The sequence below is a fragment of the Spea bombifrons genome, chromosome 11 (genome assembly GCF_027358695.1).
Source record: "Spea bombifrons isolate aSpeBom1 chromosome 11, aSpeBom1.2.pri, whole genome shotgun sequence".
NCBI lineage: Eukaryota > Metazoa > Chordata > Amphibia > Anura > Pelobatidae > Spea > Spea bombifrons.
In genome coordinates this window covers 36,407,109-36,431,298 of record NC_071097.1, presented here as the reverse complement: position 1 = coordinate 36,431,298, position 24,190 = coordinate 36,407,109, and the positions used below count along the sequence as shown (strand labels likewise).

Genomic DNA, 24,190 nt, shown 5'->3' with positions numbered 1-24,190 from the left:
AGACGACGTATTCACTCATTTCCGGGAGCTGCTTGGGAACGATCGGGTTTCTCCGTGGAAATCGAAAAACTATCAGCCCAAAGTCAACAACTCAGAAGCGATACTTTATGACAAGCGGGGGGCGGCTTAAGTTTTTTTGTATTAAATTAATGTACTTTGGTCAGCTTCCTCTTTTCAGGGGGTTTTGCATGAGAGTCGACCTTAATTATATCCAGGAAGGGTTAATAATTAAATCATTTCCATTTGTTGAAAACATGCATTCGATTTTTTTGAACTATACATTATGCAGGGCCAGGTGCAGGAGGAACTTACCAGGGCCGGCCCTTCATTATATATCATCATAGATTGTATGAGATTAGAAACCCAGGACCTGCCGGCAGATCGGCCCCATCTGGCCCCCGTCTAGTCGCCCGTTTCTCCTGCTGTAAAGACTCAAACCTTGATCAGTCGTTGGTCTCGTCTTAGATTCAGGAGCCGTATGTCTATCCCATGCGTGTTTAATCCCCTCACTGTATTACCCTCTACCACTGCTGGGAGGCTCTTCCACTTATCTACCACCCTCTCAGTAAATTACATTTAATTCCATCTGATTTTTCAGTTAGTGATACTGATATATATTTAAAATCATTTGTTTTTTCTATAGGATAGCCGGTGCGGGTTTAAAATGAGTAAAACTCTCTGTAGTTAGCAGCAAAGACCCGGATAAGACCTGGACGGAAGCGATGAGAATTCTAGAATTACTCTGAATATAAAACTGGCCTCTTCCTCAGCAAAAGCAAAAAATGAATCAAAGTGGATATATTTCATGTCAGGTTTGCGAAGGGTTTTGGGGAAACCAAACAGTTCATCGTACGACGTCGATGATTAATGAAGCAGTTACTTTGCCGGTATTCACGCTGCTGCGGGTCACGGTGTGAGAACACGTCCATGAAAAGGTTTAGGAAGGATGATGGGGAGCGGTTTAGCCACAAAATACCACGTTTCATTCTTTTCTTTATTACATCATCATTAGGACTACATGACATAATCATTACATCACCAGGGGACCATCGAAACATCTGAACAGATCCTAATATGAAATCTTTTTTTATATTTTCTTCATGACATTACAATGATAACATTATGACATCATCATGACATCATCAGTGGATCATCAAAACATCTTAAAAGATTTTAATAATATGTAAAATAGCGTTTTTAAAACTTTGTTTTCATCTCTTCTTTATGACATCAAAATGATAACATTATGACATCATCATTACATTATCAGTGGGTCATCAAAACATCCAAAATACTGGATCCTGGCCTGGCCACCGAGCATCAAAACCCCCAAATATTAACCAGGTGAAAAAAAAAAAAACAGGTTCCAAAACGTAATGAGGAGGGGGAGGGGGGGTACAAGCAACGGTCAACCGTGAAGTGCGTGAAGTGCGCTCTTGTTGTTAAACATGGATCATCAAGGTGGTTTATTATTTGTTGTTACCAAGCAACCGGGAGCATAGCGGAATACGACGTACAAGCAGACGGATCAAGGCTGCCTTCCAGACATCTGAAGCGTTATCAATGATATTTTGTGGCCAAATCGCTCCCCGTCATCCCTCTTGAACCCCCCCCCCCGCAGCAGAAGGTGTACAATGCCGCGTTCGGACAGCTACACCTAAAGGGTTAAATCTCATCTCCCAGCTCACTGGGGCCTGGCGGGCTAATGTGCTGAATTTCGGCATTTCTTATCCCAAATAATGAGTGAGCAGGGAGGGGTCAGACTAGAGATCCGCCGGGGAGCAGACATTAAGAAGTCTGGTACTGAGGCGGCCGGGGAGATAAGAGAGATGGATAAAAAAAAGTGCCAGAAAAAGAAAAAAATACGAAATTATGACAAATGTGATTACAATTTATACTACGGATATTGAAGACGTTCAACGCGTAACCCCAGTTCACTAGAGGGGCAAACGGCTTCTGCTACAGACAGGGGGCCACAATCAGATCCAGTGTGTGTGGGGGGTCTGGGCCCCTGAACTGAAAGGGTTAATAAGGTACAAAAAATGGATGGAAAGCGTAAAATGCCAGAAGCAGGACAGTAAACCTGGGGATACGGACAGGCGTCAGGCTTCAGAGCCCCCGGGGGCCAAACCATCGTATTCACTGAGCTCTGAAACCATAGTCTGCAGCGAAGCAGCGCAGAGAAGACAGACAACCGCCGGAACTCCGGTGCGAAGTTTACTAGAAGTCAACAAAACGCAACAAAAAAGAGCAGAACGGCCAAAAACCATTTTTGATATTGATATTGGAATCGGCGCCGGACGCTCCGTGCGATCCGAGAAACTCTTTGACAGATTTGTAATAACGAGGCGTAATAACAAATTGCTTTATCACGCGTCTATCGATCTTCAGCTCCGTAGCAGAGCGAGGCGTTATATCTTTGCACATTAATAATTCAGCGCAATCGTGGATCGCGGGGAGGAGAAAAAAAAAACATTTTCTCAGAAACATACTTTCTTATTTTGAGCTTTTTTTTTTTTTTTTTTTTAAAAAAAGTATTTTGGTAATTTCAAAAAATGTTGTTTTTACCAAAAATGTAGAACACATTTTAAATTTAATGTAAAAATGCTGCCTGGTAGGAATTTCTGTGGCTTTCTGCTATACGTTAAAGGGAACCTCGCACCGATTCGGGGTTATATTCCAGGAGTAATAATTAAATATAAAATGCCCGCATTCACATCTATAACACTTCAAATAAACGAATACAAGATAAAGGAAGCCAGGTCTGGGGCCCTCGTTCTGCGGGTAATAATGTAAGTTGCCCCGGGGTAAGTTGCCCCGCGATGCGTTGGACGCTATTATGGTTTCATAATAAAGAACTGGCTGCTCTGAAGTTATTTAATGAATGAAACGGCTTCCAGAACGCGGTATTTGTGGAAAAATAGACGGTGGGAAGCATCTGAAGTCCGGAATTCTGGGTCACGTAGTTCAGGAGCTAGGAAGTGGTTTTGTGTCCCGAGAACAGAAGCGCCAAACAACCAACGCTACGTCTATACCGGAGGGTGGCACTTCTGCTGTCCGGTAGCTCGTTGGCGCTCGTTGGCGCTGGTTAACGGCGTTACCCTGAGGGTAAAGGCACTCGAGATTGGAGTAAAAGCCCTGAGATGTTGGGGCAAAAAGTTCCCAAATATGCATCTAATCTTTTAGCGCACCACTCGAGTCCGCCTGTGCCCCATCCAACCCAGTCCTGACCCTCCTTGGTTACACGTCACCCAGTTTCAAGGTCGCCCCTAGAGGTGGGTGAGATAACTGCAGTGGGCCCCCAGCCGGACCAGACCCTACGGAGATAAAGGTCATCCAAGGGCCCATTGGTTGTGGAGAAGGGTTTGAGCCATACCTTTCTGAGCTCCTTCTCCCACCCCACCATGGGTCCACGTTGACCACCAAAATTGAAATGTCTCACCCATGATGGCTCGTTCTCCCCCCAGTTTTATGCCCCCCCCTTTTCTGCACCTCCCAGGGGCAAGGAAGTCTTGGTTTCTCAAAATCTACCGCTGACACCTATATTTTTGGGGCAAATTCATATTGAATTCTCAGGGCGAATGTCTCTTTGGCTTCCAAATAACATCAAAAGGGCTTCTGAACTTTGGTGGGGCTCGACCGCAATTAGCCCTGTCGGGGTAATACTTATGGGGCAAATACCTCGGGTATCGACCGATGAAGGGCAAACGACAACACGACAATTCCGTATTTATAACCTCGTTAGCAGCCGTAACGCGAGGCCTGGTGGGATTTTCCAGCGCTGGATGTATTTATCGAGTGCCGGTAATTAAGAATACGAAGGAAAACATTATCTGAAATCTGAAGGAATATTTAATGCGGGCGACGCGAGAAAACAGAGAAAGGAAGGGAATTAAGCAACGGCGCGTTTTGCTCGAAAACGAAATGACTGTTTACTGCAGCTTCAGCAATAAGGCCGAGGCGCAGCTATTAACTTCAGCGCTCAACTTCATAGAGCTGGCTGTCTTTCCCAGCCATCCGTTTGATGTTACCTCCAAAGCGAGAGATCAAAGCCTCGGAGTGCGGTGAGGGAGAGTCCCCGGCTCTTAGCCTAGCAGCCTGTGATATGTATGCTAAAAAAAAATACTGCCCGAGAGCCAGCGGAAAGGAAATAAACTCACGCGGGAAAGGGTTAAAAAAAAAAAACCATCAAAAAAAACGAAGTCCGGGGTGTCTGACCTGCGCAGGTTGCAGACCCTTTCCTTATGCCAGGTATGGGGACTGACACTCGGGCTAGCCTTTTTTTTACGTTATTTGCATACCCTGCTGGCTTTTTAAGGGTTAACAGTGTTACGTACCATGAATACATGTGTAAGAGTTTCCTCACACCGACAGACGGAATATACGTTAAAACCCCAGTATGGTAGATCTTAGGGGCATCAAAATGAGAGGGGGAAAATAATTGCACCTGAGTCATGGATGCACGGGGGTGTGTTTAAAGCGTGGGTGTGGCCTTGGTAGCGTACAGGCGGAGCTTCAGCAGAAAGCGGTCTGGAATGGCGCATGTCTCCGAATCAGGGCTGAGGACAGGTCTCAAAGTTCTAGCCCCACCCCCGAGGAGGCTTCAGAAACAATACAGCTTCTGTCAAAAAGTGGGGGGGGATAATCATCAAGTTATTGGTTATTTCCTATTAATTCATTGATAGCCTCGTCGCCTACACAACATTTCTCTTCCATAAAAGGAGAAACTGAAATGAAAGGGCCACTCCCACCAGCGCATGCACTTTAATGCTGTGTGGCCCCTTTAAATCGTCATGTGGTTTTCCCCCAAATATAAGAATAGGGGGTTTCTGCAGAACATGCTCATGTGCGTTCCTGGGAACTCGTGGGTTTGTAGCCTGGAGACCCCCAGTGAAGACCCCTGCTCCGGGTCTCTCAGTAGTGAACACGTCTCCATGCACTTCCCGGCGGTCGGCTCCAGCGCGCTCTCTTTGTGCATGCGCGGCTGCATTGCAAGTAGACAACGAAATGACCACTTAAGAACGCGTTTTTTTTTCCCGCGCAGGAACTCGTTATCTATAAATAGTATTTGGGAGGTGAGATAAGCCGTGGCGGTGCTGAGACGGCATCTGCATTTCCTGCGTCGTCTACAAATAACCCTTTCCACTCCGGCTTCCGAGACGTTCCTCCAAGAGTTTCACTTTCCGCTCGCGCCGGGGGCTTCTCGGATACATTTCCCGGAATGTGTTTATGGAACGTTTATCTCTGTAGCTAAAGAGCGACGTTCCACATTCCGCAAAACATTCATTTCACCCTCCGATACGTCGAGCGGATGAACCTCCAGCGGATCTGAAGGTTTCATCATCAGAACACTTTAAAGAAGCCTTTTCGGTTTCTATAGCAACGGCTAATGCCGGCTTTTTGTGTCACATGACAATTAACTGTCCCCGGCAAAAATGATGAGGCCAAAACGCACGCAATTAAAGAAATGCTTCTGGGCCTTTAACTGAAACAACAAGTGGAACAGAAGCTTTAATACAGATGCAACCCGCGTCCCATCTATACAAGTAATACAGCGCTATATACAGTAATATACCCCCAGCACTGTATACAGTAATATAACCCCCAGTGCTGTATACAGTAATAACCCCCAGCACTGTATACAGTAATATAACCCCCAGCACTGTATACAGTAATATAACCCCCAGTGCTGTATACAGTAATATAACCCCCAGCACTGTATACAGTAATATAACCCCCCAGCGCTGTATACAGTAATATAACCCCAGCGCTGTATACAGTAATATAACCCCCAGCACTGTATACAGTGATATAACCCCCAGCGCTGTATACAGTAATATATCCCCCAGCGCTGTATACAGTAATATAACCCCCAGCGCTGTATACAGTAATATAACCCCCAGCGCTGTATACAGTAATGTAACCCCCAGCGCTGTATACAGTAATATAACCCCCCAGCACTGTATACAGTAATATAACCCCCAGCGGTGTATACAGTAATATAACCCCCAGCGCTGTATCCAGTAATATAACCCCCAGCTCTGTATACAGTAATATAACCCCCAGCACTGTATACAGTAATATAACCCCCCAGCGCTGTATACAGTAATATAACCCCCAGCGCTGTATACAGTAATATAACCCCCAGCGCTGTATACAGTAATATAACCCCCCAGCGCTGTATACAGTAATATAACCCCCAGCGGTGTATACAGTAATATAACCCCCAGCGGTGTATACAGTAATATAACCCCCAGCGCTGTATACAGTAATATAACCCCCAGCGCTGTATACAGTAATAACCTGCTTTTATCTCATTTTGTCCCAATAAACTTCCTTTATCTGCAGACCTGGAGGCCGACATTGTTGACCACACTGAGCTGATGCTTTATGGCGATGCTAATGAAGTCCGTTCCTCCACAGACTTTCATTAGTCAGTGAGTCTTGCTGGGTGATTAAGACCGAGCCATTCTATTGTTCCCCACAGGCAGTATGATAAGGAGTCGGGGTGTTTAGTAGATTGGGGGTCAGATAACAGAGCGAGAATCATACAAACGGCTGGGGTAAAAAAGAAAACAGCCAAATATTTTTGAAAACGCATTTTTTTATCTGATACGAGGAGTAGAGAAATGGTGGGGAATCCACTTTAACTTCCCAACTGTTTCTAAACTGCAGCTCTTACAATCCAGCAATTAAATGGCCGACTCGAGCTGTAATTTACAAGCCCGATTGGCAATCTACCCGTCGGCTATCATTGGCCCGGATAAGGATGGTTTTTAAGGCTCGGGACGGACTGTGCTTACGCCTCCTCGCCTGCCCACGATGCCCACTGCCTGCTGTGACCGGGTGAATCTCCCTAACTACAGCACGGAACCAACCGCTCGTCTGAACGCGACCCGCACCATGCGCGGACCTAACAGCTGTCATAAAACGGGGATCCTCGAACGTCGCCGTCTCCAAAGCAGACTCTCGTTACGCGGCTCGGATCTGAACGCTAATTACTCCCTCGATAATTTGTCTCGATATTTACAGAAAATCCCCGCAGCTCCAAATTCACAGCTTTTACATACAAGCCGGGGGCCAAAGACGCGCTCAGGGGCCGCAATGCAGATATTTAGCTGAATTACCCAATATAACGTCACCCCCCATTAACTCCTTCATTACCAGTCCACTGATTTAAAAAGCAGAATGAAACCTGCAGCGATTTATAGGAATCGGATTATTTATAGTAATTCGTTGCTTCTGTTGCTGGGTTTCTGACTCCAGATCCAAATGTTTGATTTTGATTTAAGATCCTGTTTAATATCTTTAACCCTTGAGGACAATGAGTTGTCCTTAAACCCACTGTGAGCCCGTACATGTACAGGCTTTGTCGTGAAGGGGTTAATTATAAGGATTGAGCCATTAAAACCAAATATCCATTATAGTAAGTGGAAACATGCATAGTTCAGAGCGATCAGGGGTTAAAAATGATTTTTTTTAATTGTATTTTTTTGTATGGGTTGAATGGTAACCGTCCTGATCCCCATAACTGGGAACACTCGGGGTTTTTGCCCCAATGTCAGGGTGAAGGGGCAGATTCTCGGGGGGTTACACAGTCTGACTCCATCCTATTCTCCCTCAGTGATCATATAAAAGACTCCCATTTGGTGTTTTTGCTCCCAGTATGTTATGATTGATACCCCTGCTTGACTAAAGGTGACTCAATTAAGTGTCTCCATTAAATAATTGTTTCCATGGCAACAGATATTACAGCCATTTGGGTAACTCATCTGATCAGTCACTGTATGGAGATCACGATGTCCGAATAAAGGGGAAACCAAACTCATCTACTAACTACAGACCATTCTATGTTTATCAGCTTTTGGAGCTGAGATAGGTGGCAGCCGGTGGCAGAACCAGCATTACATACGCAGCTGGGAAATGCATGATGTCAGGTGTCACGGATGTTACAAGTAGCAAGAAAATCCAATCCTATTCCAAAAATACTTTTCCCATTTTTAGGGCTGTATTGGGCCTGTTTGTTATTTATCGTAGAGGGTGGTAGTTAAGTGGAGCAGTCTCCCAGCATAAGTGGTAGAGGGTAATACAGCGAGGGGATTAAACATGCATGGGATAGACATACGGCCCCTGAATCAAAGACGAGACCAGCGCCTGATTAAGGTTTGAGTCGTTACAGCAGGAGAAACGGGCGACTAGACGGGGGCCGGATGGGGCCAAAACAATCAGACCTTCCTGCCTCGTTCCCCGGGAGGATCGGGTATCGCTGCCTTCGGTGAGTCTCTGAACAACAAATGACATCAGACGCCAAAGAAAGCGCAGGGAGCGCGAACTTTCCGCTAATTCCTTCCTTGGCTGCAAATAGGATACGGAGTAAGACGCTGAGCCTCTACATCCTGCGCGCGGAATTTGTCGCCGTGCCGAGGTCCCGGCCCTTTATCCCGAGACGCGCCAGGACTGTCAGCCCAGAGCCGAGGATTTAGAGTAAGCTCCCCGGCAGCGCCGACACTCGGAGAGACCGACCCCGCGAGAGAGAGAGAGAGAGAGAGAGAGAGAGCCGGCGCGGCCAGCGAGATCCTTAACTCCGCGTCTATCCGCTTCTTATCTCCTCAAACTTTTCAATTCTCTTCCTCTTCGGTTCGGTTTGCGGCCGAGGCGACTCAACTCGTTTATAAACTCAATCGATTCAGGGATAGCCTTATAGAGCGATGGCGAGAGTTACTAACATTAACCACCAGGGGGGCAATTAATACTCACCCCGATCCGACACTCGCTGCTCCATCAATAAAGAGTTCGAGACGCAGGAAGTTTCTCCTAACGATTTATACAACAATACTGTTCAAAAGTTTGGGGTCACTCGGCTGCTTTCATGGAAAATAAGGGTTTCTAACCATCAATTATCCTTTTAAACTTAAAGTTTTGATCAGTGAACACAACGTGCCATTGGAACCCAGGAGTGATGGGAGTGATAAAGGGCCATTGGAACCCAGGAGTGATGGGAGTGATAAAGGGCCATTGGAACACAGGAGTGATGGGAGTGATAAAGGGCCATTGGAACCCAGGAGTGATGGGAGTGATAAAGGGCCATTGGAACCCAGGAGTGATGGGAGTGATAAAGGGCCATTGGAACCCAGGAGTGATGGGAGTGATAAAGGGCCATTGGAACACAGGAGTGATGGGAGTGATAAAGGGCCATTGGAACACAGGAGTGATGGGAGTGATAAAGGGCCATTGGAACCCAGGAGTGATGGGAGTGATAAAGGGCCATTGGAACACAGGAGTGATGGGAGTGATAAAGGGCCATTGGAACCCAGGAGTGATGGGAGTGATAAAGGGCCATTGGAACCCAGGAGTGATGGGAGTGATAAAGGGCCATTGGAACCCAGGAGTGATGGGAGTGATAAAGGGCCATTGGAACACAGGAGTGATGGGAGTGATAAAGGGCCATTGGAACACAGGAGTGATGGGAGTGATAAAGGGCCATTGGAACCCAGGAGTGATGGGAGTGATAAAGGGCCATTGGAACACAGGAGTGATGGGAGTGATAAAGGGCCATTGGAACCCAGGAGTGATGGGAGTGATAAAGGGCCATTGGAACCCAGGAGTGATGGGAGTGATAAAGGGTCTCTGTACGCCTATGAAGAGATTCCATTAAAAATCAGCCGTTTTCCAGCTACAATAGTCATTTACAGCATTAACCCCCTCTGCGCTGGATTTCTCATCCGTTTCATGTTATTTTAATGGGGAAAATCTGCTTTTCTTTCAAAAACAAGAAAATTCTAAATGGCCCCAAACTTTTGAATGGTAGCGTGTGAGCGTGTGTATGTGTGTGTATGCGTGTGTATGCGTGTGTGTCTATAACCGGTGTGCGGGGGGGGGTATAATACTCGGTGTCTGTTGGAGTATGACAAGGAAATGTAACGGAACAAAGCAAATAAGACTGTCTGAGAGCGATTCTTTATAGTAACAGCGAACATCCATCACAGACGCCTCTCCTGTCCAGATCTCGCCAACTTTCTGTAATAAATCCCCAGCAGTCCGGCTGCTCGCCCTGGGAATCTCTCACGGTTTATTTCCTTCAATGTATGACGGTCTCAATCAGGTCACAAGGAATATAGATATACAATACCACGTTTATCATCTTTTAAGCTTTTACCCCCAGCGCTGTATACAGTAATATAACCCCCAGCACTGTATACAGTAATATAACCCCCAGCGCTGTATACAGTAATATAACCCCAGCGCTGTATACAGTAATATAACCCCCAGCACTGTATACAGTAATATAACCCCCAGCGCTGTATACAGTAATATAACCCCAGCGCTGTATACAGTAATATAACCCCCAGCGCTGTATACAGTAATATAACCCCCAGCGCTGTATACAGTAATATAACCCCCAGCGCTGTATACAGTCATATAACCCCCAGCGCTGTATACAGTAATATAACCCCCCAGCGCTGTATACAGTAATATAACCCCCCAGCGCTGTATACAGTAATATAACCCCCAGCGCTGTATACAGTAATATAACCCCCAGCGCTGTATACAGTCATATAACCCCCAGCGCTGTATACAGTAATATAACCCCCAGCGCTGTATACAGTAATATAACCCCAGCGCTGTATACAGTAATATAACCCCCCAGCGCTGTATACAATAATATAACCCCCAGCGCTGTATACAGTAATATAACCCCCAGCGCTGTATACAGTAATATAACCCCCAGCGCTATATACAGTAATATAACCCCCAGTGCTGTATACAGTAATATAACCCCCCAGTGCTGTATACAGTAATATAACCCCCAGCGCTGTATACAGTAATATAACCCCCCAGCACTGTATACAGTAATATAACCCCCAGCGCTGTATACAGTAATATAACCCCCAGCACTGTATACAGTAATATAACCCCCCAGCGCTGTATACAGTAATATAACCCCCCAGTGCTGTATACAGTAATATAACCCCCAGCACTGTATACAGTAATATAACCCCCAGCGCTGTATACAGTAATATAACCCCCAGCGCTGTATACAGTAATATAACCCCCCAGCGCTGTATACAGTAATATAACCCCCCAGCACTGTATACAGTAATATAACCCCCCAGCGATGTATACAGTAATATAACCCCCAGTGCTGTATACAGTAATATAACCCCCCAGTGCTGTATACAGTAATATAACCCCCAGCACTGTATACAGTAATATAACCCCCAGCGCTGTATACAGTAATATAACCCCCAGCGCTGTATACAGTAATATAACCCCCAGTGCTGTATACAGTAATATAACCCCCCAGTGCTGTATACAGTAATATACCTTTCTCTCTCAAACACCACACTGAACTGATGCTTTGTGGCAATGCTAATGAAGTCATGTATATATATATATAGATAGATGACATTATTATATACTGTGTTATTTTTTAAAAAATTCCCGCAAAGAGATAAAAACATCTTTGAAAGAATGAAACTATTGAGTTCATTTTTAGTGACTTTTGTTACAAAATATTCTTTGGTGTAAAAGTGAAAAACACTATTACGAGCTAATTTAGGGACAGAACAGTTTTGGGTTAAACGCACACAATGTTACGAAAACCACAAATATTTCTGATATTTATTCTTCAGAACGTTTCTAAGTCACAAAAGGCGCTGAAAGCGCCGCGCAGTGAAGAGTACAATGCTGGCTTGCAGGCAGAACGTGTGCAAACAAAGGTTTTTGGAACAAATTTGTTTCCTGGTGTCTATTTGAGGATAACAGATTTTTGCCGTTGTTACCGGAAGTAACGTTTACGGCAAAACAAATTAAAATAATATTCAGGATCTTCTGGCTGGTGATTTACTAATTAAGGAAAAATTTTGTATGGAATCTAAACTATTCCGGATCTCTCACTATAACAAAAAAGAATCGTCGGGGGTCGAATTCCGCTGACAGCCTCCCAGAACTTTCTCTCGGGTTTGTTTTTTGTTTGTTTTTAGTTTTTTTTTAACTATTTTAACTTTATAAAACAGCTAATATTCTACAGTCCTCTCCAATAACATTGTGATCTCTTTTTTACCAAGACCGAAACGAGACCGTCCATTGATGACGTATTTATACGGCGGAGGCTCCGCTGCGTTGTTAGGTTTTTGGCACTTTGGGCATTTAAAATAGAAGGATTAAAATAGTCAGTAAATAAGCGGCCAATCAGTGAAGGTGAAGCGAATCTGCCATCCACTCAATAGCGAAAACATTAAATATAAAGCAAAGTTATTGTACGCTCCGGCCATTGGGTGGCTTCCGTATCCCAGCATGCACTTCGCCTTCCCATCACTGATTGGCTGCTTATCAGACCACCCGGCAAGGACATCAATGAACCCCAAGATTGAGATCCCCGTTTTCTCCTGAGCCGCCAATAGACCTTCGCGCACATGGGCCGCCATGGGGCGAGCCGGGGGGGCCTGAGCCTGCGCAGCCGGTGACCCCCGAAACGGAGGAACCTTTTCTTTTACATCCTCAAGAAGCCAAATCATCTCCGAGCAACTGACTGATTTACTGAAGGTCAAGTGGAGATATTCTTAGTAGCGATGAGCAGGGCGCACGCAGGTTTCGCTGACCCGAGGTGACCTTGGATGTTTTACATAAATACATAAATATGGGAAAAAACATAAATAGTGTCACCCCGTGGTCACGGCTTCCATGCAGGTCAGAGAGAGCCATGCAGGTTAGAATTCCTGGTATGAATAGCGAGGGGTGAATGGGACCCCCACAGGGAAGATTTAAAGGTGCGGATATATCTTAGAGCATTTCTCTTCATGCTCGACACTTTCAGGCTCCCTCTATGTCCTCCCCGGCAATCGATTCTGTGTGGGGGGGGAGGACTGGCTTCTTTGATTTCTTTCTGCTGGTCTTGATATTTTATAATGATATATAATTTATATAATATTATAAAGCACTATATTTCTCAGCAGTTGGATCTGCCCCCTGTGAAGCAGCCAAACTGCCCCGGGGCTCTTCCTACCATCTCTTTCACAAACCGGAGAATAAACCGCCCTTAGATCCGAGGGCTTGTAGTCTGTAAATTCCGTCCGGACCCACGGAGGCCGCATAGATCCCAGCGAGCTCCGGAACGCAGCGCTCGTTAGTAACGTCCCGGCCCACTCGGGGAGACGCAGCTGTGCTGTGAGATTCCACACAAACTGATTGATGAGGACGCGGAAAATCTCAACTAAGCAGACCTGAAAGAGACCGGAGACAAGTAGCCTCCACATCCAGCACAAGACCGACACTGCAGATCGGCCCCATCCGGCCCCCGTCTAGTCGCCCGTTTCTCCTGCTGTAACGACTCAAACCTTAATCAGCCGTTGGTCTCGTCTTAGATTCAGGAGCCGTATGTCTATCCCGCGCATGTTTAATCCCCTCACTGTATTACCCTCTACCACTTCTGCTGGGAGGCTGTTCCACTTATCAACCACCCTCTCAGTAAAGTAAAAATTAATTCTTACACTTATCTCTCCGTTGAACTTTCCATTCCAACCCTATCACTATAAATGTGTATGGGAGGGTAACAACACAAATTATAACAAAGAACCTTTTGCAATCACATGACAATCGTGCGGGGCCATGAAAATCGTGTTAATAATGAAATATTATCCACAGACAGAAACGCTTTTTTTTATCATCCATGTGAACATTAAGTGTGCAGCTGCGGGTACAAAAGGAGACTCGGGGTCTGGACGCCTTCCAAATTAAAGACAAGAAAAACACACAGAATTTCTTAGAGAAAGCCAGAGGGAGTTTCAGTAAAGCCTCGCAGACAAATACGGTTAGAGCTCCAGCTTTGGGCCGATCTGCTAAGCGAGGTTAAAAAAAAAAAAAAACTGCGGCCCCCGCGGTCACCCCAACCGAGACACACGCCATTGGACGGATGTGCGTTAATAAAGCGAGCGCGGGATACATGCACAGACTGTTACATCGTAACAAAGGTCACATGACTCGCAAATTCACCTTTAAAGGGACAGCGTCTCCCGCGCCAAGACAAAAAGTTTCTTTAACTCGCCCGCTCGCTCTTACAACCTGGCTGAGGGGTCGCTAATCTTACAGCATGCATCGTATAACGCCAATAATTTATGCATCTAGAAATGTATAGGCGCTAAATCTGCTGTATTCACATCATTTAAAGAGAATTTTGGAAAGCACCATTTTTGGCGAGTATTTTAGAGACATCGATTACTTTTCTAATGCAAAATGATAATGATTCGTAATGCAAATGTATATACGGTATGTATATATATATATAAATATATATATATAGTGTGGGGCTTAATCACCCCAAAGTCACTGCATAGGTTGACTTACAATTAGATATTTAGGCTTTTTAATAATAATAAAAAGCAGTGCTAAAAAATAATGCAAAACAAAAGAATCCCGTATATTTATTTCTCTATATTACCGTTAATAAAAATAAATAATTCCAGGAATCAGATATCTGCCCCTCATTTCCTTCACAGGCTGGGTGACTTTTTCCATTAATTTATTTTATTAAATGGGGTAGAAATGGTATCGTCTTCATTTGTTTGTTTTTTTTTACAGAATAAATAAATAAACAAATGGAATAAATAAAATAATAATAATAATGCAGTGTCTAAGGGGGAGATAAAGGTTACCCACATAGCACACAACCAAGTCTATCATTCACCATAGTAACAATCCTATTTATAATATAGCCTACCTGCATCAAAGGACTGCAGCAAGAAGCTAAATGAAGGTCTAGTGGTACATTCACGCACTACAGATGAAGAAGAAACTCACATAAGCTTCCAAATACATAATAAACACAATTATTTACCGAATCTCTCATTCGCATTAAGCTAAAGCGTTAACATTAGGAAATAGAGATCAAACAGAATAATTAAACAAAAAAATAATAATAAAAATAATAATAATAATAAAATAATAATAATAATTCAGGAAAAAATTGTAGTCCTTCTGTACCTCTTTTTTTTTTCTTTTTTTAATTTTGGGATTTATCAGGAGGGTTGCAGACCCTGCCGGCGGCTGTTGGGACTATTATAACTCCCGGAAGGCACAGTTTACAGTTTCCATAGGATTTCAATTCAAATTTAAAAAGGAAGGTCAACCTGTAGGTTTTAAGACAATAAATGTGGCCCACGGAACCACGTGTAGGAATGGTGGGGGGGGGCGGTCGTGATAGAAATGTTTACCTTAAATACCATACTCAAGTTCAAAGTAAAGAATAAACAAAAATAAGTTGAGAACGTAAAAAAAAAAATAAAAAAAAATTATATTTATTTTTTTGTGATACTAAGTGAGACAACGATCCGCGAGATTTTCCTGATATAACCGGACTAATTCATTCACAAGCATTGGACATCACAAAAAAGGCCAAACGCCGACTACATTTTCATCAAAACTGCGCTAGAGATTATTTTAATAAAACAAAAAAAGAGAATCTCCTAATAATAACCATAATCCATAAGGATGACCCATTATTAAGCTTTTTTTTTTAATATATTTTTAGTTTCTTGGATGGCTGGGGACATCATTTTAGACGCACTCCCACTGGTGGTTTCCTTTTGCCTGATTCATTCACAGGAAGTCAGTCGTGCGTCAACAAACTACTTCCCCCAGATACCTAACAAGAATTCCCCCATACATAGAACCTTCCATATTCTTATACGATAATCGTTCACATAGGAGAATTGTGTATTATATATATATATATATATATATATATTGCTTCCTATATATATTTTTTTATTATTATTTTTATTTTTACCATTTTTTTTACTTTTATTGTTAATTTTTTCCACATTCTGGACCATTCCATCAATGCAGGCTATTTATTAGGCTTCATATAAATGCAATGAAAATGGTTAATAGCAGGAGGGTCCGCGTGGAAAATATTCAGATACAAAATGCCTAAATTATATGAAATTAGGACTTTCAATGTCAGATTTATCGAGCTGGCAAAATGATTTAAATATGACAGGCGAATTCCCTGCGCGTTATTCTTGATTTGTATTTGTAACATCCAAATGCTGAATAAATGTTAGACCGGCAAGTAAGGACATCGAACGATTACAGCTTTATGTTCAAAAGAACCACCATTGATTCTTTTGATAGACCTGAAATAAATTAAACTAGATGGCCCTCGCTGGAGAGTGGGCTTTAATCCCTTAGTCAGATCCCGGAGAATTCAAACCAAACCAGCTGTTAATTTAGACTTTATAGAATAAAGCCTCCAAAATCCGAGCTGATGTACCCCAGAGCTGCGGCTTAAAGCGTATCTGAGCGCAATCAGCACACGACGTGTCTCCGCTGCTAATCAGAGCGCTCAGCTGGAACGCCGTCTTTCTTGAGACTCGGCCAGGAGACCATCAAGGGGGTCGATTCGCGGACCAAAGGTTACGGATCACAAAAACTCCGATCTAACCCCATCGCCGGCTCGGAGAAAAAGAAAAAAGGCAACGCAAAGCCACCAAGACGTTCCGGACTCCGGACTCCACGGGACGGAACCAGAGGAGGTCCGTGACCAGTCGCAGACAAAGTCCAAATATTTGTTTTTAATTATTTTTGGGGGGGACGAGCCTTATAGCGACTCCGTACAGTTATCACCGACCACGGGCTGGACTGTCGGTTAAAAGCCCCCCCGGTGAGCGGTTCTCCGACATTCTTAAATACAATCGACGCGCGGAACCACCGCCTTACTCAACATCATCCGCCAGCCGTTAAAAATAAAAGAGCCTTATCATAAACGATTGTTTTCCCGAGTTTATCGCATGCCTTCTATCGCCCCGAGGACCGCACTGCAGTGACCTGTGGATGGCTGGTGGTCCGCGGACCACCGACAAGCTCTGAAATCCTAAATACAAGCAATTAAACTATAGCTGCTGAGCTCTCTATGTAACGGGCAAAAACATTTTTTTTTTGATGATTTAAGATGAATTTATATTTTATTAGATAAATATCCATATTATAATTCATATTTAAAATGTATGCGTTAAGGGTCATCGGCATACTCGGGATCGATGAGGTTTTGCCCGACTCCCAGGGTTTTTGCCCCAATCTCAGATTCTCGCGGTCACACAGTCTGACTCCTTCCTAGTATCTTATGGGTGTTATCCCTGCTTGAATGCAGGTGACTCAATTAAGTGCTTCTTTAAAAATTAAAGCCGGAAGCAAGTATAATAATAACAATGCTATATAACTGCCAACCTGGTAACACCTAATGTAAGAAAGTTTTGCCTTACTGAGTGGGTGGTAGATACAAGGAACAGCCTCCCAGCAGAAGTGGTAGAGGGTAATACAGTGAGGGGATTTAAACATGCATGGGACAGACATACGGCTCCTGAATCTAAGATGAGACCAACGACTGATTAAGGTTTGAGTCTTTAAAGCAGGAGAAACGGGCGACTAGACGGGGGCCGGATGGGGCCGATCTGCCGACGGGTTCTGGGTTTCTGCTGTCGGGCAGCAGATGTGAACCCGGTTTCGGGTGAAGAACGCAGCGCTGCACCCCACATTTCAGGCCGATAAATAATCATTTAACACAAATCCAAAGCCAGACGAAGGAGGCGGCGGATCTGCAGAGCGTTCTGCGGGACGGGAACAGAAATCCAATTTGAGGAATTATGGACCTCCGCGCCGCGCTGAAGAAAGACAGGCCCCTCGTCTCTGGCGTCTGTCCTCCGCAAACCGACTTTCGTTGTTATTTAAAAAACAGCGTACGTGAAACATGAACCAAAACCTGATTATCTGGTGTCGGAATAGCGCTGGGCAGCTCCAGAAAGAGCGTGTAATATTCAAAATTAAAAACACATGGCTCCCTCTCCGCGAGCCTCGATCTTTTTGTTTCCATGGAATAAAACAGGGTTTTTACACTCATTAACAACGTATCTATGGCTGTGCTGCGGACTACAACTCCCATCACTCAGCCAGGATTATGCTAGACGTAGCCTCGTCACGTTCTCTCTGGCATTAAACAGTTAAAGCTTATCGGATCGCTCTTTCTTATTTTTATTTTTTATTATTAATTATTATTATTTTGTTTTAAAAGCAACAAAAAAACACTTTTCAGAAGCCTTTTTCCCCCCCAATCTCTACGTCCGGCTCCCGTGTCACGTGACAAATGAAGAGTTCCCGTGAGAGTTATGGAGAACGTGAGTTATTTTTAAGAAAAGGCACAAACGTCCTGTACTACGAGGAACGATACAATGTTTCGGCGTCCGGTACAGAGAGGGTTAAACCGCGCGATGTTTATTTAATGCAAATTATTTGATGGATAAATATCCCGAAGATGAACGGCGTTTGTATTTTGATTAATATTTGCTCTTCGGTTGCCAAAAGTCATAAATTAAATATAAACTGCGAGGTTATTAAACGAACCGGATTTGTTTGAACTTCATGTTTCTCTGAAATGGAAGTCGGTTAAATTTCTATATTTAAGGACCAAAAAAATCTGGTTCAGTAAATAAGATTTCTGTCTTTTTGACCCAAAAAAGTAGTGTCCCTTTTATAAACACCGTATTGTCCCGATTATAGGCTGCTCTTTTTTCTCTCCCCTAATTTGAATATTTAAATTAGGGGTGTGGCCTACAACCACTGTTTATATATATATATCTATTCTCAATATGACTCCCCACCTCCCCCGCCGGCGGCTTCCGACGTGAATTTTCTGGCTTCTTGGAGCACTTCAGGGAAAGGGCGGAGCCACGGAGCGCACCATGTGGACAGCCTCTCCCTCACTCATTCAATCAGAAGAGAGGGTGTGTGCAGAGGCTCCGCCCTTTTGAGGAAGCGCTCCGGGAGGCCTGGTTAACGGAGCTGATATCGGGGAGAAGCCAAAAAACAAAGAAAACGGGAGAAAGAAGAACAAAAAGAGGCAAGAGAATAAGCGGAGCTGCAGAAAAGGAGACAGGGAAGAGCGATGGCCTAATGGGGAGGAATAATGATGCAGATCCTAAAAAACAGGAAGATGGCTGCCCCATTGGAGACATATCAGGGGGTTTCATATAAATATATATATATACTGTATATTATGCCATTTTCAAGAGAACCTAATATTTGGCAATTCTAGTGCAAAGTGGCAGACATGGTGTAATTGCCATAGCAACCAGCAGAAGAGTCTTTCTTAAGCACTCTTCATATAAAAAAACCCAGCAGAGTTGCTCTCACAGCGAAAAAAGCTTCGTTACCAAACTATTTATTAAAGAAAATCAATATTTGAGAGGGGACAAAAAATGTTTTTAATTAGAATTTGGAAACGACTCAAACGCGGGATGTGAAAAAAAACAAACTGAGATAATTTTAATTTCACAAAATGTTTTTAACTCCTTTCGCTCCCAAATGAGATCCTAAGAACAGCCTCTCTGTAAAAGTTACAATAAATGCAGTTACTGAAAATAAAACTATCAAGGCAACAGTTTCCCTTTAATATAAAAACGGATCTCCCACCATTTATTTGTATTCCACGAATCCGATAAAAAATAATTTTTCATAAATATTGGGCTGTTTTCTTTTTTTACCCCAGTTGTAGTTTTTCCCCCCATAATATAAAGTTTTCAGGCAGCTGCATATCAGCCGTTTGTATGATTCTCGCTCTGTTATCTGATCCCCGATCTACTAAACCCCCCGACTCCTTATCATACTGCCTGTGTGCCTGGTGCAATAGAATGACTCAGTCTTATTTACCCAGCAGGATACTCTGACTAATGAAAGTCTATGGAGAAAGGGACTTCATTAGCATCGCCATAAAGCATCAGCTCAGTGTGGTGTTTGAGCCGGGAAAGTCACCCAAAATATCACATGACTGACAGCAACGGCGGCTCCAGGTCTGCAGATTAAGGGGGTTACATTACTGTATACAGCGCTGGGGGTTATATTTGGTATACAGCGCTGGGGGTTATATTTGGTATACAGCGCTGGGGGGTTATATTACTGTATACAGTGCTGGGGGTTATATTACTGTATACAGCGCTGGGGGGTATATTACTGTATACAGCGCTGGGGGGTTATATTACTGTATACAGCGCTGGGGGTTATATTACTGTATACAGCGCTGGGGTTATATTACTGTATACAGCGCTGGGGGTTATATTACTGTATACAGTGCTGGGGGTTATATTACTGTATACAGTGCTGGGGTTATATTACTGTATACAGCGCTGGGGGTTATATTACTGTATACAGCGCTGGGGGTTATATTACTGTATACAGCGCTGGGGGTTATATTACTGTATACAGCGCTGGGGTTATATTACTGTATACAGCGCTGGGGGTTATATTACTGTATACAGCGCTGGGGGTTATATTACTGTATACAGCGCTGGGGTTATATTACTGTATACAGCGCTGGGGGTTATATTACTGTATACAGCGCTGGGGGTTATAATACTGTATACAGCGCTGGGGGTTATATTACTGTATACAGCGCTGGGGGTTATATTACTGTATACAGCGCGGGGGGGCAGTTATTACTGTATACAGCGCTGGGGGGGTTATATTACTGTATTCAGAGCTGGGGGGGTATTACTGTATACAGCGCTGGGGGTTATATTACTGTATACAGCGCTGGGGGGTTATATTACTGTATACAGCGCTGGGGGTTATATTACTGTATACAGCGCTGGGGGTTATATTACTGTATACAGCGCTGGGGGGTTATATTACTGTATACAGCGCTGGGGGGTTATATTACTGTATACAGTGCTGGGGGTTATTACTGTATACAGCGCTGGGGGGGTATTACTGTATACAGCGCTGGGGGTTATATTACTGTATACAGTGCTGGGGGTTATATTACTGTATACAGCGCTGGGGGTTATATTACTGTATACAGCGCGGGGGGGCAGTTATTACTGTATACAGCGCTGGGGGGGTATTACTGTATACAGCGCTGGGGGGGGTATTACTGTATACAGTAATGAAGGAAATATTTTTCCATGTGACTTCCCATTCAGATAAAGAGCTGTTTATATCCGAAAGTCTTTAACATTCTTCCCTGTAGTTATAAACCCGGAATAAATCTCGCTGTGAGATATAAATGGAAAGTTTGCTCTCAGCTGATTAATAAAGATTTTTCCGTGTCAGAGGCGGCACGTACTGCACATATACACGGACATTCTAGACTCAACCAATATACACGTGTGTTTTTATAGATCCACGCCAGAAAAATACACAGCGTGGAAACGCTCCTAGTGCCGGAGGGGCCGGATCTGCCGCCATATGCTAAGTTTCTGGGGTTATCTTTGACGTCGGTGTCTTGTGATGTCACAATAAATGTTGTGGCTACAAACATGTGACCCTCGCAACCCTAAGAAGATTGTAACTGTATGTAAAAAGTGTAACATATGTAACAAACAGCTATATTAGGATCTATGAAGCCGACTTAAGTTGATAATAACAGAGCGAACGCCCAAACGAGAAACCACAAACCACGTTTAAAGAGTTCAGATAAAACCATAAGCCACCCGCGGCCGATAAGACTCTCTTACTCCAAAGCCGCCAACGAGCACAATAACCACGTGAGCCTCTAAACAAAACAAGCGCTTTCTCCATATTCTGCCCCGGCGATCCCCTTTCCGCTAAACTCTTCTTATCGCAGGCGCCGGTTCCTCCCCGGAACGGATAAATCCAGCCGCAGGTCCCATTGTACGGGAACCGCAGGTGCTCGCCGTGTTTGGATTGCGTGCGACAGTTAAACCCCATGGCGGGTCTAGCAAAGGACGCGAAACCAACAAGAAAACACCAGGAAGACACGGCTCAAAGCTTCTAACCCTTAAATCAACACGGCTGCACTTGGCTCGATCCATGCGCCCGCGCGGGGTACGCCGTCTGCCTGCCTGCCTGCCCGCGTCGCTGTGCCAATGCCAGGATGGCTGCAGTAAGCCGTGCAAACAGCTCTAGCGCCGAGTGAACCGCGATCGACCTCTCTCTGCACCGCCAAAAAAATATTATAGCAAATTAAAAATAGAGGCGTCATTTATTAAAACTTTTTTTAATAAAATACAAAAAAAAATAAAAAATATATATAATAAATAATAAAATTCGCTATTCCGCGAGATACAATGTGTCAACGATGGACAACTCAGTCCGAGTCATCAATATGCGTCCGGACGGGCGAAGCTCCAACCCCTCTGGCCCACGATGTTTTTATTGGGTCATTTGCGCAGCGCCGAGCACAATAGGAGTTAGTCCATCTTTTTGTCAGTCTAACTAAGCACGTCCATTAGTGTAAGCCACCGAGCCGTCCAGCCACGCTGTCTGCTTGCGGCTACGGGAGGGTGGCCCTGGTCCTCAGACTTCATGTCCGTCGGCACTCATACATCATTCGCAAATTGGCCCAAATGAATTAAACGCGGCTCTGCTCGACATTACGAGGTTTAAATGGATTTTCTCTCTCTCCAGGTCTGCCCTATAATTGCGTTTATCCATCTTTGCAGCTGGACGGCGCACGCCGGCAAACATCTCACCCGTCCCGGCAACATTTTCTGCTCCGCTGGCAGATTTGCCATCGGATCATAACAGGTAATTCAAACAACAATTAAGCCGATGACAGACAGTATGTCAACGCGCCCCCCCCCCGCTCCACGGGGGCCGATCGCGCCCTCCCTGCTCGCCAAGACGAATTGCTTGTGCAACGTTTCAATCTTAATCGTCGGCTTCCCGTGGAAAGGGAGAAAGGGGAAGCTGCCTGACATCGACGCGTCCCGCTCATCGCTTTCATGGACGCCATTCAAAACATACAATACTTACATTTTTTTGGAATAATAAAAAAAAAACTCAGCTCACCTGAGTCAACATTTCCCAGAAATCACAAAGAAGCGCAGAAAAAGGTCAGAAGGGAAACGATAACCATTTATTCGAACAAACAGAAGAATTACAAACTAAATATACATAAAAAAAAGTATTAGCCATTTTTTATTCTTGTTTATGGTTTAATTCTGTGCATTTTTATGCGAATACCTTGCGTTTTATACACGTATTTGCAAATGCTAGGTGAAAATATTTCTTTTTTAATAATTATGAAAGTTTATAGCAATGGTAACAATGAATAAGCTAAAAATATATATATTTGCAGAAAATGACAGGAGTAAGTGATAAATGAATAAAGCAGGAGGAAATAGCCAAAAAATGGGAATATATTTGCACTGCGAGGGTTTCGTATATCCGCCATGTGCGACAGGCCCGTGCGTTCTGTGGATTAACATTCGCCCTCAGAAAATGGCATTTTATAAATAAATATATAATTAGTCTCTTTAAGTACAAAGAAACCGGCAGATCGGCCCCATTCGGCCCGTCTAGTCTGCCCATTTCTCCTGCTGTAGACTTAAAACTTAGTCGTTGGTCTCGTTTTAGCCGTATGTCTGTCCCATGCATGTTTAATCCCCTCACTGTATTACCCTCTACCACCTCTGCTGGGAGGCTGTTCCACTTATCTACCACCCTCTAAGTTTTTGTCCACTGCCAGCTGCTTATAGCCAAAATACACACAGAAAGAGACAAAAGAACCATTAAACCAGAAGGGGGAAAAAAGCACTCCCTACTCTGAAGAGCTTACAGTCTAATCTTAAGAAAATGCATATTATTCACACCGCATAAAAGCCAAGGAATTAATCTCTAAAGGTGATGTCGCAAATAATCTTTAATATTCTAAGCAAATAAACCTTAGCAGATCTGTCAATTTTATTATTTCCACTGGCGGTTTAATCACAAATAAAAAAAAAAAAACAATAACTTTTAAAGAAGTGATTTCGGTTTCCATAACAACGACCTATGAGTGCCTGCTTTTGTGTCACTTAACCGTTCCCTGAAAAATGGTGGATGAGACTAAAGTCCACAACAATTATTTTTGGGACGGATTTGAGCGTTCAGGAGCACTAAGAATTGTGTTTGTAACGTCCGATTAAGAGCAGACCAGATGGAACTGCAGCTTTAATAGAGAAACTTCGATATAAGATTTATCTTTAAAAGATACAATGTAACATTCAGGAATTATTAAGATTCCCCAGCAGGACGGGGGAAGCTGTTTTCGCTCGCGCACTTCGGTTCTTCCTGTCTTTTTTGGAACCTTGTAAGTGCCTCGAGCAACTTACGCAGCAGCAAATAGCTTCCCCCGGTCTCCGGGAAACATCTGTCTGTTGGGAAGAGGAATCCATTTTGTTCGGCTATAAATTCCGTGTAA

General features: G+C 43.9%; 1 protein-coding gene across 29 annotated transcripts in view; it reads right to left on the bottom strand.

Moving 5' to 3' along the window:
- The window catches only part of TCF7L2 (transcription factor 7 like 2), a 110,419-nt gene that overhangs the window by 61,497 nt on the left and 24,732 nt on the right, over positions 1-24,190 (bottom strand). For 19 of the 29 annotated variants that reach the window (XM_053450859.1, XM_053450860.1, XM_053450868.1 and 16 more), the window contains exon 4: positions 14,717-14,773. The exons of the other annotated variants lie outside the window; for them this stretch is intronic. In XM_053450859.1, the coding sequence (XP_053306834.1) occupies positions 14,717-14,773 (57 nt within the window). The remainder of the gene's footprint in view (positions 1-14,716; positions 14,774-24,190) is intronic. 29 annotated transcript variants of the gene reach the window in all.